The 13,897-nt window shown below is 51.6% G+C and overlaps 1 protein-coding gene across 4 annotated transcripts in view; it reads left to right on the top strand.

The window, feature by feature from the left end:
• Positions 1-13,897, top strand: part of PPFIBP2 (PPFIA binding protein 2) — a 147,682-nt gene that overhangs the window by 20,615 nt on the left and 113,170 nt on the right. For all 4 annotated transcript variants that reach the window (XR_014297056.1, XM_082659337.1, XM_082659338.1 and 1 more), the window contains exon 2: positions 11,534-11,631. Coding sequence is in view for 3 of the 4 variants with exons in the window: in XM_082659337.1 (XP_082515463.1) it covers positions 11,568-11,631 (64 nt within the window). In the remaining variant the exon portion in view is untranslated. The remainder of the gene's footprint in view (positions 1-11,533; positions 11,632-13,897) is intronic.

The raw sequence follows: 13,897 nt of genomic DNA on the forward strand, positions 1-13,897 counted from the left end.
CCTTGGTAGGTAAATAACATAGTCTTAAATTCATTTCCTTTTCCCCTCATAGCATCTACCACAGGGTTTCACACATGATAGAGGGGCAAATAGTATTTGTTAAATAGATAAACCAATCTAAAAAAAATAATATATTGATTTTTGTGGGTTACGCATCTTTATGAGAATTGTTCTCCGTTCTGTGTATCTTTTTTCAGATAAGATACTGTCTTGTTAACAGTTGAAGCGGGGCAGCAGGCAGAGTCCCCATGAAGATACGCAGGGCAGCCATTAGCAGAGAGTCTCATGGCCCCACGTGTTTGAGCTCTTTCGGTTTGGACTTGGAAACCAGCTTCGTCGTCTCCCAGCTCTTTACTGCATCGAGCAAATCTGCAGGACAGGGCAGTGTGGCAGGGAGAGCAGGCGGAGACTTAGGTGACAGACAGGCGGGACTCTGGGAACACTTCAGAGGCCGTGGGACCTCGGCACAGTCTTAATATCTTGTGTCTCAGCTGCCTCTTTTGTACATGGGGCTGATAATTGTACTATATCCCTCACAGGGCACTGTGTCACCAGGAAGATTAAGTGAGATAATGAAGGCAAAGGCTTTTTACTGGGGCTGCCGCGTCTGTTCACCCTCTGTGAACTTGCAGGCAGGCGGCTCTTACAGACAGGTGGAGACTGCGTGGCCCTGGAGGGAGCTGCTGTCATTCGATGGACTGCGGCCAGCCAGCTGTGGGGCTGGGGCAGGCCACCAGATCTCAGCTAGATCTTCCAGCGGGCGAGGTGTTTGTCATCCGGCCTGGTCCTTCACATCCCAGCCTCAAAGGGGACTCTCTCGTTTATGTTTGCTCCTCAGAGCAACTCGTTCTGAGACTCTCAGAAGGAAGGAAAAGAACCTCCCAGCCCAGGTTCTCTGGGCACCTACAGGGAGTCCCACCGCAGTGAAGACACGGATGTACTTGTCTTCGGCACAGTTTTGAGGGGCAAACTGGTGGGAGGACTGGTGATGAGCTGTGCCCCCGGACGCTGTCTGGCTCCCCATCTCACTCTTCCCAAAGGCACAGGTCCCTGCCTGGAGCCACTTCCCCCGCCCCCCATCCCTCTCCTTGTCGGAGCACCTGTATCCTTTGTCTTTTGAGACAAAATATCCCTAAGAATACTTAGGGCAGCCCAACAGGGAGTGGCTGGGAATGCCCAGTGCACGCAGCTCACTCATCTGCCCAAACTGTTCCTTGGCAGGCGGGTCTATTTTAAGGCCCACGGCCTTGGTCACTGAGATTGCTGTGGCCTCTTTACCACAGTGATAAATCCTTGAATTGGGGAAAAAGACCAGCTTGGGGACAGAATGTCAAGAGCAGAAAATGGGAGGTGAGCACAGTCAGGAAGGTGAAGCAGATGTTTAAAAATCTTGAGCAAAGGCATTGAGAGAAACTCGACATCGCCTCTCCTGGCTCCTTCAGCCTAGAGGGTCAGCTGAGCGGTTTGGGTGTGGGTGTGACAACCTTGCACTCTCTCATACCGGTTTCCCGGCCAGAGCCCGTGTCCCTCCTTGTGGGCTGGGCTCGAGGTGTCTCATGCTCATGTCTTTGGGGTGGTGTTTCTCTGAAGAAGACTGCCCTTTCAAGGAAGAGGAGGATGCCACTCCTGTGTCTGGGGGAACAGCTAAGCCAGGAGGGGTCCAGCTCACGGTGCCTAGAGGTGAGGTTCAGTACCTGGTGCTCACTGAATTCCTTAGAGAACGCTGTTCAGCTTTGGGACTGAGTCCCCTATTACATGTTGGTGGAAGAGCTGTTTGGGATCACGGAGCCCTGTTTAAAGGGCGGTGGTTTGGTGAGAAGGGCGAGTGCTTTTTAGGTAAGTGCTTAAATGGAAGCATCTGGGTTCAGGCATGCCAAAGAAGGCTGCTGCAGGAGCGGTGACGTGTGACAGGAGCAGGGCTGGGCTTCAAATGGAAGGGCCAGAAAGCCAAAGCTCTCCTTCCTGTGGGCTCGAGAGAGCCAGGCCCCAGCACAAGTGTTCTTAGGGATCTTTTGGAACTCGCCCAACAGGGAGTGGCTGGGAATGCCCAGTGCTCGCAGCTCACTAATCTGGTCCAGCGGGAAGAAGACACTAAGCAAGAAATATTGCATCTGTCCCCTGTCGCCAGCCAGCACCGCCAGCCTGCACCTAGGCTTAGGGCCCTTCAGGGAGTCTGACTTATATTGGCACCCACTGGGCTCAGCTTAACTGGCCCACTAATCAGAGCAGCTTGATCTGGGATGTTTAGGTGGGAATGAGAAGCCTTAGGTGTGAAAAACATTTCTGAAGCCAAGAGCTTTAAACGAATGCTTGTTATTAGGAGTTGCTGATACCACGATTCGACGGGGACAAGTTAAGTGTGCTTGTTCACCTTAAGTAGCATCCTTTTATTTTCTCCTGTGCAGTTTTTCTTAGGCTATTTAAGCTTCTATTCACTGACAAAAGAAACCGTCTCCACCTCTTCACTTTTATTAGACTCAGATATTCACGAAAGGCGGTCACCGGCTCTGACAGCTGCTTTCTCAGCAACCTGGCCCCTCTGCTCAGCTCTGACTCCCCTTCATAGTGACAGGGTGTCTCTGTGTCTGGCTCCCCTGTCCTGATGGGAAGTTAATGCCCGTGGCCTTGTCCTTCAGTCCTGATACAGTGTTGGTGTCTATAGGCCCTGCCGTGGCCCTGAGGCCAGGTGTGCTGCTTTTCTGCACTGTCAGGCCCGTCCCCGTGGGATCAAAGACCTCAGGGCTGGACAGGACCTCAGTCGGGCCTCGGGGTCCATGCAGACTTGCAGACTTGCCTGCCACCCCTAGGAGCCTCTCAGCTTCCAGTTAAGACCAGTGGCCTTTAGAAAGGAAGGCCAGGGATGACCCCCAGGTTTCTGGCTTGGCGACTGTGGTGGCATCACTGAGGTGAGATGGGGAGCAGTTTTGGGAAGGCCATCAATTGGGGTCCACTGAAAGTGAGGGCATGGAGAGGGAGGAGGGTGTCAGGTTGTAGGAAGGGGGATGGGCCACCTGCTGCTACTCCTTCTCCAAGCCCCCACTATCTCCCAGGCTTTAGTTTCCCACTGTTTGTTTGTTTTATTTTTTTTTTTTTGCGGTACACGGGCCTCTCACTGTTGCGGCCTCTGCCGTTGCGGAGCACAGGCTCCGGACGCGCAGGCTCAGCGGCCATGGCTTACGGGCCCAGCCGCTCCGCGGCATGTGGAATCTTCCCGGACCGGGGCACGAACCCGCGTCCCCTGCATTGGCAGGCGGACTCTCAACCACTGAGCCACCAGGGAAGCCCCCCACTGTTTTATTTTATCAGTAATTAAAAGTTTCTTTGGGGCTTACAGAAGGGGGGATGCTCTCGGGGGCCCAGACCCGTGGAAGGCTCGCAGAGAAGATGGCTGTGCACAGCTGCTCTCACCCTTTTCCTGCAAGGTCAAAGAGATGCGGAGATCACATTTAGGTGGGCAGGGTCAAGCATGGTGTTGGGCTGAATCCTGCAGGCCTACAAGGCCTGTGCTTGCCCAGCTTCAAGACCAAAGAAATAGCCCAGAGTCAACAGCAGAGACATCGGTGGTTTAATGGACTGGGGAGCTCACATGTCTGAAGCAAGGTCCTGGAGCGACACCCCACCACGTGCAGCAGACGGCGGGCAGGACATGGTGGCAGTCTACGATCCTTGGGGAAGGGGAGATTGCCAGTTACGGAGGAAACTGACCTCAGATGGGCTTATTAGTTACCAGGGAAACCAGTAGAGGGGCACGCCCCTCACCACCCCTCTGGCAAGCTGTCATTAGCGGGGGCCTGAGGCAAGTATGTAGGAAGGTCAGTCATGTGCATAAGTTATGGGTAAAGCAGGCACTGGTTGGGCAGGGGATGTACAGAGAACAAGAGAGCAGCCATCTTGAGTGGCCTAATCATACACATGGTTTTCTGGGAGAATTGGCTCGAAGAGAAAGTGGGAAGTTAGTAGGGAAAGCCTCTGGCATGGACATAAAAGCAGGAAAGCCACTGGTTCAGGCAGTTAACACCTAGAATCTGTCCCCGGATGATAAGACATTTGGCTGGGATGGGGCAGAGGTTTGCCAAGGCATATGATGAGAGTTAGAGTTGCAGCTGAGAAGATTGAGTGGGCGCGGTAAGAAGCATAATTCTGCCCCGGCTGGTGGTGAGCCCGCGAGACTCCTGACCAAGCAGAAGAGTGCCCAGCTGGGAGCTGCGTTTGCATTCCGTCAGTGGCTCGACTTCGGTCAGCCTCAGAATCACCTGGCGCTCTTCTCCTTCGATGAGCCTGGGCCTCGTGCTCCATTGGCTCTCCAGGTGATTCTGACAAACTCCAAGACTCGAGGGGCACTGAGTAGGTGAGCCCCTCGTGCAGGTGAGTGAAGAGGCTGCCTGAGGCAGGGCAACCAGTCAGGCCCTTGCAGTCGAGGGGGAGGTAAGGCAGGGGCAGGTGGGGCTATGAAGCAGGTGAGATCACCTCCAGCGAGCCTTTGGGGAGAAGATGGCCTCTGGTCTGACTCGGTAGCACTCGGCGCCCCGATTTTGTCCTCTACACTGAACGCTTCGTTGGTTTCTAGGGCACCCCTGTCTCGGTTCTCCTCTTCAGCCTCTTTCGTTGGTTCTCCTCCCTGACTGCGCGTTGGAGTGTTTCAAAGAGTCCTGGGGCCTCTTTTCTTTTTTTTTTTGGTCTTACACTACTTAACTTACTTCACACAGTTGTTTTAAATACCACCTTTATGCAAACGGCTCCCAGATTATCTCCAGCCCAGATTTCTCTCTGAATATCAGACTTGAATTTCCAAATGCCTACTCAGCATATCTCTCTAGATATCCCGGGCATCTTAAACTGAATATTTCCAAAACCAACCTCCTGATTTTACCCATCCCTCCCTTCCCCACCCCCCACCCCCCGACTGTTGCTCCTGCAGTTCTCCCCGCTCTCCCAGGGGCTCAGGGCAAAAGCCTTGTAATCGTGTTTCACCCATCTCTCTCATGCCCACGCCCAATCTATCAGTAGAACTTACTGGCTTCGCCCTCATAGAACATCTACCATAATCATTGTGGTCCAAGCTGCCTTTATCTCTTGCCTGGTTTTCTTGTGTTCACTGCTGCACCGCCCCACCTTCCCCACCCGCAGTTCAAGCAGCAGCCAAAATGATCCTTTTAAAGGGTAAGTTAGACCCTCCTGTGCTCAAAACCCTCCACTGGGCTCCTGTCTCAGAAGAAATTTGGAAGGGAGGAAGAACAGTGCCCATCCTCAGGCACATTGCTTAATCTGTTTGCTCCTCTGTAAAGGGGGAGAATAACTCCTAAGTGGCACGCGGGATTAAGTGAGATAATGTTGGATAAACTCTTAGTAGGTAGCTAACAGACACCTGCCCAATAATACAGTAGCTGCGAGGAGAAAGGAGCGCATGTTAATCAAATCTCGACTCTGTGCCAGGCACACCACACATTTTATCTCTTTTAATCTTTTTGATTGTTTTTATTTTTATCACTACTATATATCTGCACAATTTAAAGGCTCAAATAATTGTATATGATTTGTTAAAGTAGTCGTCTCCCCATCTACCCACCCCATTGCCCTTCCTCAGGTGCAGCCACTTCAAACTCTTAGTATTTTTATCCATATGACTGGGAAAATGCTTGTTCTGCTACTTTATTACTTTTTTTCAGTTGTCGTTATCTAGTGACTTCTGAGTTCCCACCCTAGAAGATAAGGAATCGGCTCTCTCTCCAACCTTGTTCCCACCACTCACGAGGGCTTTTCCATCTCCCCATCCTGCCAGTGCAATTTCTGTTAAATCCACACGTTTGTGATGTTTTATTGTAAGGACGAAGATTATTTTTACTTTTTGGTTTCCTCAGAGTTCTTTTGTCATTTGCTTGGTTTGCTATTTTCTTATCATGGAATTAAACAAATTCTTCACCAACTGTATAGATCTCTGAAGATGTTCAGAGGCATCAGGTGTTCTGTTAATTTCCTATTACTAAAGAAATCTCTCCCAGAGCCTTTGGAAGCCCTCCAACATGGACCAACTGCCCTTTTCTGCTTGCTGCATAGCTGTCGCCCCAGCATCACGCTTATGTCTCTTATCACATTCTCCATGTCCTTGTGGGTTTATGTCTTTCAAAATAAATTCCTCTTGTTTCAGTGGGTAGCTAAAGTAGATGTTTGACTTCAATCTCCTGTATTTATCTGAGCTCTACCTCTTGTTTACTTTTGCCCATAATGAGATTGGTTTTATACTGATTTTACAGATGAGACAGTTGAGGCTCAGAGAGATTAAGTAATCTCTTTAAAGACCCACAGCCATTATGCAGCAGAGCCAGGTTTTAACTCAAGACAGTCTGGCTGTAAACCCTATGTTCTTACTTGTCCTTTAAAAAGAAAGTTAATATTGGTCGATATGGGATGTGATTGAGAATGTAGGCACTGCCGTCAATTTTCTTTGTATGTCTTCCCCATCTTTATTATTGTTTTTGTAATGCTGAAAATGGCTTCTTTCTCTACTATCCCAAAGAGGTAAGTTTCCTATATCCTTTTTTTTTTTTTTCCCCTATATCCTTTTAAGAGGCCATCTCCTCAGCTTAGGGATAAAAACAGGTATTCCTTTAAATAACCATTTGAAGAAGGAGCCCCTGTGGTTTATGGGTGACCAGTAAATTGTGGGGAAGAGTCTTCGGTTTGTTGTGATGTGGTGATACTTCTTTACCACCTGTTGACCATTTGGGGCCAGGAGAGGTCTGAGATGAGTCTGAGTTTGGTGGTGGTGGGTTCCTGGCTGAGGGCTCCTTCCCCAGTTCTTGCTTTCTACGCAGGAATGCGGGCGCCCATCTGGCTGCAGCTGTGAGGAGTTGAGGTGCAGCCCTGGCAGGAGACCCTGGAGGGTACCAGGGACTCTAGATCTGTTCCTGATTCCTTCCTCCATCCAGGACAGTCCGAGCCTGCCCAAAACACTTGCATCCCTAACCACTTTTAGTGAGAGAAAAGTGGTTTATAAAATGGAATGGAAGCTTGCATTTCAGCATGGGTGGGACAAGTTAAGATTTAGTTGCCCAAGACTTACTTAGTCAGCCATTCCTGCCTCCTTCTGAGTCTCTGTTGCTGAGCATGGGGGTAGTTAATACCGTATCTAAGTTACCGCCTTAGAGTCCACCAGGTGATGGGTGACTAATTGTGGCTCACTTTCTAAACTTCACCTAACCGTGCCTCCTATTCAGATTCAAAGTGCCAAACCAGCCTCTGTGTGACGCAGATCATGTGACTCTGACACCTCTCACAGACGCTGTCGTAAAACGTGGCTGTTCCTTCCTCGCTGGCTGGTCTCACAGCTGCAGGGTTGTTTCCTCCCTGGCTGGTAGCAAAGAGGAGGGTCAAGCCCTGTGTTAGGGGGGCCCAGCATCAGGTACCTTCACAGGTGGGCAGATGACAGCCTCTAGAGAGCCCTGTGGGGGAGGGGAAGGATGCATGAGGAATGGACCACACCTTTTCTTTCCTTAAACAACATTCCCTACCTTATCTTTGCAGCTCAGGGTGAGCCAGTTTCTTGGTTTGAGAAGGCTACCTGCTCGTCAGGGTCAAATGCAGGGCTGTGTTAATAGTCCAAGTGTCCAGAGAGAATGAAAACCGCTTTCAGCCAATACAGCAACCGTCACTGGACTGAGCGTGTTAAGAGCGCCGCGTCCTCCTCTGCCTGCTCCTCTCCTTCCTGGGCTGGTGGGGCGCCCCCCTTCAAGTCTCTCAGCTCCTCTGCTGTCCAGCCTGGGTGGCTGCCGCAGCTCCCCTCTCATGGGTGAAGAACCTGGTTTCACCTCCATTCCCCACCACCTGCTTAGAGGCTGCCCTGCCTTTCGCGCGCCCCTTTGGAGTTTGCCCTGGATCCTGCTCTCTTTCCCAGCCCTTGGGTTACTGCCTCTTGCAGATGTGCCCCCCAGCCTCTTCACCTTACTCCTCTGCGGGGGGCCTCCTCGCACGCAGCTTCTGGTGCTTTGTGCACTTAAGCCCCACATCCCAGATGAACCTAGGCTCCCAAGGGAGGTGCTGTGTCTCTGTGGGGATGAACAGATACACTGAGTGCAGCCGGATCCCACGTTTGCCTCTGGGACCCACAGTTCCTTGAAAGCAGGGGTGCGTTACTGATGGGGAGCCCTAACCTTGTGAGGGAAGGAAATGGCTGTAGCTGCCAGCATGGGAATGGTCGGTGAATGGAATCGTGGCTTCCCTATTGCAGAGTGTCCGTGTTCACAGATGCGCCTGGAGGCCTGGCTCCTACGGCACATTTGGCCTTCAGCGGTCCCCCTTGTACCCCACACCACTGACCCCTCATAGCCGCTCTGCATCAGAGGCTGGCAGAGCCCATTCTCCCTGCATCCTGCCGTCATCTCAGACCCAGAGCTGAGTTCGTCAGCCACCCAAAGCAGGTTCTGGCTCCCGAGCGCTTGCAGTCTTACTGGCCCAGGTCCTGGGCCATAAAGATGATATACCTTTGACTCATATTTCCCTTCACTCATATTTCACCAGCTCCTACGGATCCACCCAACTTGCTATCTGCCAGGTACAAACTCATCCTCGGGCAGAGGGCCCATGGGTCATCTGTCATGGCCCTTCTGTTGCAGGGGGCCTAGCTGGGCCCTCTGGGCTCAGCACCTTCTGACTGCTCTCTTACCTTTCACCCAGGTACTAAGGCCCCCAATGGAGCCAGTTTGCTGAAATATGAGGTCTTTTTAAAAATCTCTATCAAGTTTACATCTGAGGCCACTTGAGTTGCCAAGCACGGGCGTCCAGATCCCTGAAGCCGTGGGTGTAATTCCCAAGCTCCTCTCATTAATTGCCCTTATCACGCTGAAGTGAATTCCATGGAGGGTTTTGACTCATGGTGAGCAGCCGGATGTTCCTGTATAATTTCGTCAACCGTTCTGACATTTGCCAACTACATCCTGTCTTTACATGTTTTCCTGCCTTTCATGCACTGCCCCCTCTGCCTGGAATCGCCCTTGTCTACTGAGAAAGTTCCTACCCATCCTTTAAGGCCCAGGGAAACTACGTACCCGCCTCTATCCGCATACCTCACGCTGTGTCATAATTATTTGTTCATACTTCTGTCGTCTCCACTAGACTGCATGGTCCATGGGAGCAGGGATTAGGCCTGATTTATCAATATTCCCTCCAGTGTCCAGCACAACAGGGTTCAGGCCGTGTTGGCCACATGGATCCGTCTTTTATTCACAAGTATTTACTCATAAACTCCCTTGTGCCGGTCACTCTGCTACGCACCGGGCACGTTGGGGTGAGCAAGGCCAGTTAGCAAGGAAATGTAGATGGACGAGATTCTTCGGAACCGCTGTGCTGTCAAGGGGCTGCTTTAGATGCAGGCGTGCAAGGAAGGCGTCTCTGAGAAGAGACTTCAGAGCTGAGGCCCGAAGGCTGAGGACTGATGAGCCGTCCAGAGAGCTGGGGACGTGAGCTCAGGACAGAGGGACGGCAGGTGCACACTTGCAGAGGAGGAAAGGGGGCTTGGAGTCCTGGGGGAGCGGACAGGGACGGAGGCTGCCGAAGCATGGGGATCGAGGGGGAGGGCCGTGTGGGGCTGGCCTGGCCGGATCCTGCCGAGCTGCTTCCGTTAGGTCACAGTATGGACTTTGGATTTTTTTTTGCTGGGAGCGGTTGGGAAGTCCTCAGAGGGTAGGACATGTTTGAGACTTTTAATACCCCATATGGCCAAGCAGATGTGCCTGTGCTGAATGCTGCCCCACTTCTGCTACCTCCCCTTGTCCTGCTGCCTCTTCTCCACCCACATCCCCTCCCCGGCTTGCTCCTGTTCAGACCCTGAGATCTGCGCCCACACTTGCTCTGTAGCGGTCTGGGCTGCTCCTTTTTGTAGCCCTGCCTGGTTCCTGCCACAGCTCTGAGGTGCCAGTGAGGTTCCACCCCCCCGCGAAGCTCCTTTTCTCACTCCCCTGAGCCGATAGCCTGACGGTTCTTGCACTGCTGAGGCTCAGCGCCCATTTCTGACCATTTCTGGGCCTTTGCACCTGTGAGTCACGCCCTCCCCTTCCACACGCGTAGCTTATCTTTCTTTGCTTATCTCCTCCAAAGGACCAGCCTCTTGGGCTTCTTTGGGTTCTCCCTCCCTGAACCTACCCCATTTTAGTTTAAAGTCCCTCATCCGGTGAGCTATCCTGGCACAAATACATCCTGAGATTATCTCCTCACTTTAAAAAGCAAAAAAAAAAGGCTGAAGTTTATTGAGCCCTTACTAACATGCAAGACATGCATTTTCAGTGAAATATTAATTACTCATTTAACCATGACATCAGCCCTGTGAGTTAGGTGCTGTTATCATCCCTATTTTACAGATGAGGATACTGAGGTTTGGAGATCACACAGTAGATGGCAGAACTGGCTTTGAACCCAGGGTATTTAACTGTTCCTACCTGGTGCTGTCCAGTATGGTTCTTTGTGGTCCTGACATTCTTATCCACAGCATCTCCAAAGCCACTTTCCAGTGGTTGCTCACTTTCCTCTCTTCACTCCAAAGGTCTAACTTCATGGGTAAGATGAGCAGCAGAACCCCTTGTTCCCTGACCTGTGCCACCCTTGGGTCCAGGAGCTCTGCCTCTTTCCTCCGTCGCACTTAGGCCTATTGGGCACACCTGCCTCCAGTTCACAGACGTGAGCTAAGCCTCTTCTTAGGATTACAAATGCTGTCGTGTCAGTCTCTCCCTGCCACCCAGGAAGGGGGCGGGAAGCAAGAAAAATGAGAAGAGGCTGTAAGAAGACAGTTGAGCTGAAAGGCCTTTCTAAGAGGCAGAGCTGCCCAGAGATGGGGCCAACTGCCGCCTCTGCCATTAGAAGGGAGACTCAGCGTTAGGGGAGTGGCTACACTGTACTTTCGGAGAAATTCTCCAGCCCTGGGAAGATGGGATTATGTACCTTGAATGGTGCTGGGTGGAGTAGAACTAAAATGGTAAGAGACAGTGCTCCTGGGTCCAGGGACAGTACTCTCCCCACAACAGCGCGCCTGCAGCCTTCCCAGATGGGGCCCGTTGGCCCACTTGAGAAGTGAAAGCGGCAGTTGAGGCCTCTCAGCCTGGGTCACACCTGCCCAAGGAGAGCATTGCAGGTGTGAGACAAATGCAGATAGAAGACCGCCAATGCCTGCTGCGACCCATGGCTGCAGGGCACAGCCCGGCTTTCTTTTCCCCAACCTTAGGGGAGCCTTGAGCCGCCCCCAGGGGTGGCTGGAGCTTCTGGGGCCATGACTGTAATGATGGTAGGAGTGGCAATCGCTGTCTCGCTGCTGCAGGTCACTCCGGAGAGCCCTAGTGGCTTTTCATGACACAAGCACATGCGGAAGATTCATGGATTAGGAACACGTGTGCCTGGAGGGCGAAGCCATGGCGATGGCAGAAACCACACGTGGCTACCAAGATTCCTATGAGAGTGCGGTTGTGATGGTGGAATTGAGAGGGCTTGGCGGTCTTGGGTACGTAATGTGGAACCCTGTAATTTTTCCTTTGTTCTGTATTTGAATTTTCAGTGAGAAGGAGGAGACTAAGCAGGGAAAAGGACTCATGGCTTCTGATGCGAGTCACGTGCTGGAAGCTGCCCTGGAGCAGATGGACGGGATCATTGCAGGTATGGTCAGGGGTCCTGGCAACCCACAGCTCATCCTCCGCACTGAGAAACCGTTTCCTCTCATTGGACTTTTTTTTGGGTGCAGAGACAAGGCCCCTGTTGGATTTCTTTTATTTTACTGTGTGCACCACCTCTTTTTTAACAGTGCAAACTTGGACTCTTTGATATCTGGTGTGAGTCTAGGGCTCTGTTGAGAGTACAGAGGCACCATCTTTTAGCATCTGTATAACTGTATCGCAGTTTGGATCCTGGCTGCAATAGGTGCAGTGAGATTGATTTTATTGTCAAGTTTTCAGAGCACATCATGGCTTATTACAGTCGAGCTGAAACTTGCAATCTCGCAGACTTTGCCCCGAACACTGGTGTCAGCTCCCTTTCCCGGCTGGTCTCCAGTTTGTTTGAGAGTCAGGAAGCAGTTTTGTATTGATTCACCTAATCACCTGAAGAAGGTTCTATATGTTTTTTATCCATCGTAACTGTTTGGCTTCATGTTTGCCTTAGCCAGTTAGGATTATTCTCTAGACGAGATCCAGCAAAACTGGTTAATTGGAAAGGACTGCCAGTGGGCTGTTGAGCTGATTAACTCCTTGATGGGGACAACTGAAGCCCATACTGGTTAGAATAAGCCTGTCATTGTTGGAAATCTTTCCCTGCAGGCCCCAGGCCTTCTCTCTGTCCTTACCTGATACAGGTCAGTGGCCTTATTTGTTGACTGGGTGTGTTTCTTTGGGACTTTGCTCCTCATTGTATGGAGCTAGGGCTGCGGGAAGGTTTGGGCTGAGTGTGGCTAGAGCCCAGGGCATGCACAGAGCACTGGGCATTGCCCCCTTGCCTTTCCTTCTGTCCTGCAGATACACCTGACACACTGAGGGCTCTGGGTGTTTGCACCTGGGATAGAGGACGTGTTCTACCTGTCATTTGTCAGGCTCTTAATTTCTCAGTGGACAGAAGGGTCCTTGGGAGGCCGTAACTAACATCCCACTTTTCAGAGGCTCCAGAGGTTGGAATGTCCTGCTCTAGATCAGGGTCCCTGAAGCCCTACTGAGAGGAAATGGCCAAGAGCATGGGTTTCCTAGCGGTCCTTTCAGAGAGTCGCATCTGGAAGCTTCCGGGGCCTCCTGTGCATTGAGATCAGAGCCACAGGGTCAGACTCTCAGACCATCTCAGGCTGTCAGCACTGCTGAGCCCCCAGCCAAGGGGCAAGGAAGAGACTTTGAGAGCCCCTGGAGTGAGCAGAGCTCTTGGATGGCTAGGACGGATAAATGGGACACCGCCTAGAGAAGGTAGCCTTGTGTGAGGTCAGTTCCTCCTCCTGCCTCCTAATTTCCCCACACAGGCATTCCTGAAATGACAAAATCTCTGGCAAAATCCCCTCTGTCTGTGGGAGAGGACTGCATGTCTGGATCCTCGGGGCCTTGCCTTGGTTGGGGCTCTGCAGTGGGTGTGGAGGGTGGGCCCTGGTGTGGGTCGTGTGGATCCCGGAACACCCATCCTTCTTGCCTTCCAGTACTACGTGCTCCCTCCTTCTCCCATTTCCTTAGGCCTCCACCCTGGCAGGCTTCTTCTGGAAGGGTTCCACGGACTTCTCTGGAACAGACATGAGAGTTTGCAGCGAGGTGGTCTAAGATGTCCCAAGGCATCCTTTGTGGGTTAGTCGGGGGAGCATCTGTAGCCAGACTGCTTGGTTCAGATCCTAGCTCTGCGTCAAGTTACCTGCATGAACCATGCCTCCGTTTCCTCACATTAAAATGGGAATAATAATAGAACCCACCTAAGAAGGTTGCTGTGCTTATACGTGTAAGGTGCTTAAAACAAAGCTTGGCATATAGTAAGACTATAAAATATTAGCTCTTGATAAATTAATGAGGGACAAAAAGTCTTTACCATGCTAAGTCTTCTCTAGGGACACAGCGGAGTTCTCATTTATTCAGGTCCTTATTTCACCCATCTGTGTTTTGTAGTTTTCATTGTCTAGCTAAGGCTTGTGCATGCCTCCTAGACTTACCTGGGGTCTTCAAGATTAATGCATGGTCTCTGAGCAGTCTCTGCTCTGCTCTTGCCCCCTTGTAGCCTGCCTTCCACAGAGCAGCAGAATAATCAAATCACATCACTCTCCCCACAACTCTTCAATGGCTTCCCATCTCAGGATAAAAATCTGAAGTCCCGGGCTTCCCTGGTGGCGCAGTGGTTGAGAATCTGCCTGCTAATGCAGAGGACACGGGTTCGAGCCCTGGTCTGGGAGGATCCCACATGCCACGGAGCAACT

Source organism: Grampus griseus (genome assembly GCF_964374135.1).
Source record: "Grampus griseus genome assembly, chromosome: 8".
NCBI classification, from domain to species: domain Eukaryota; kingdom Metazoa; phylum Chordata; class Mammalia; order Artiodactyla; family Delphinidae; genus Grampus; species Grampus griseus.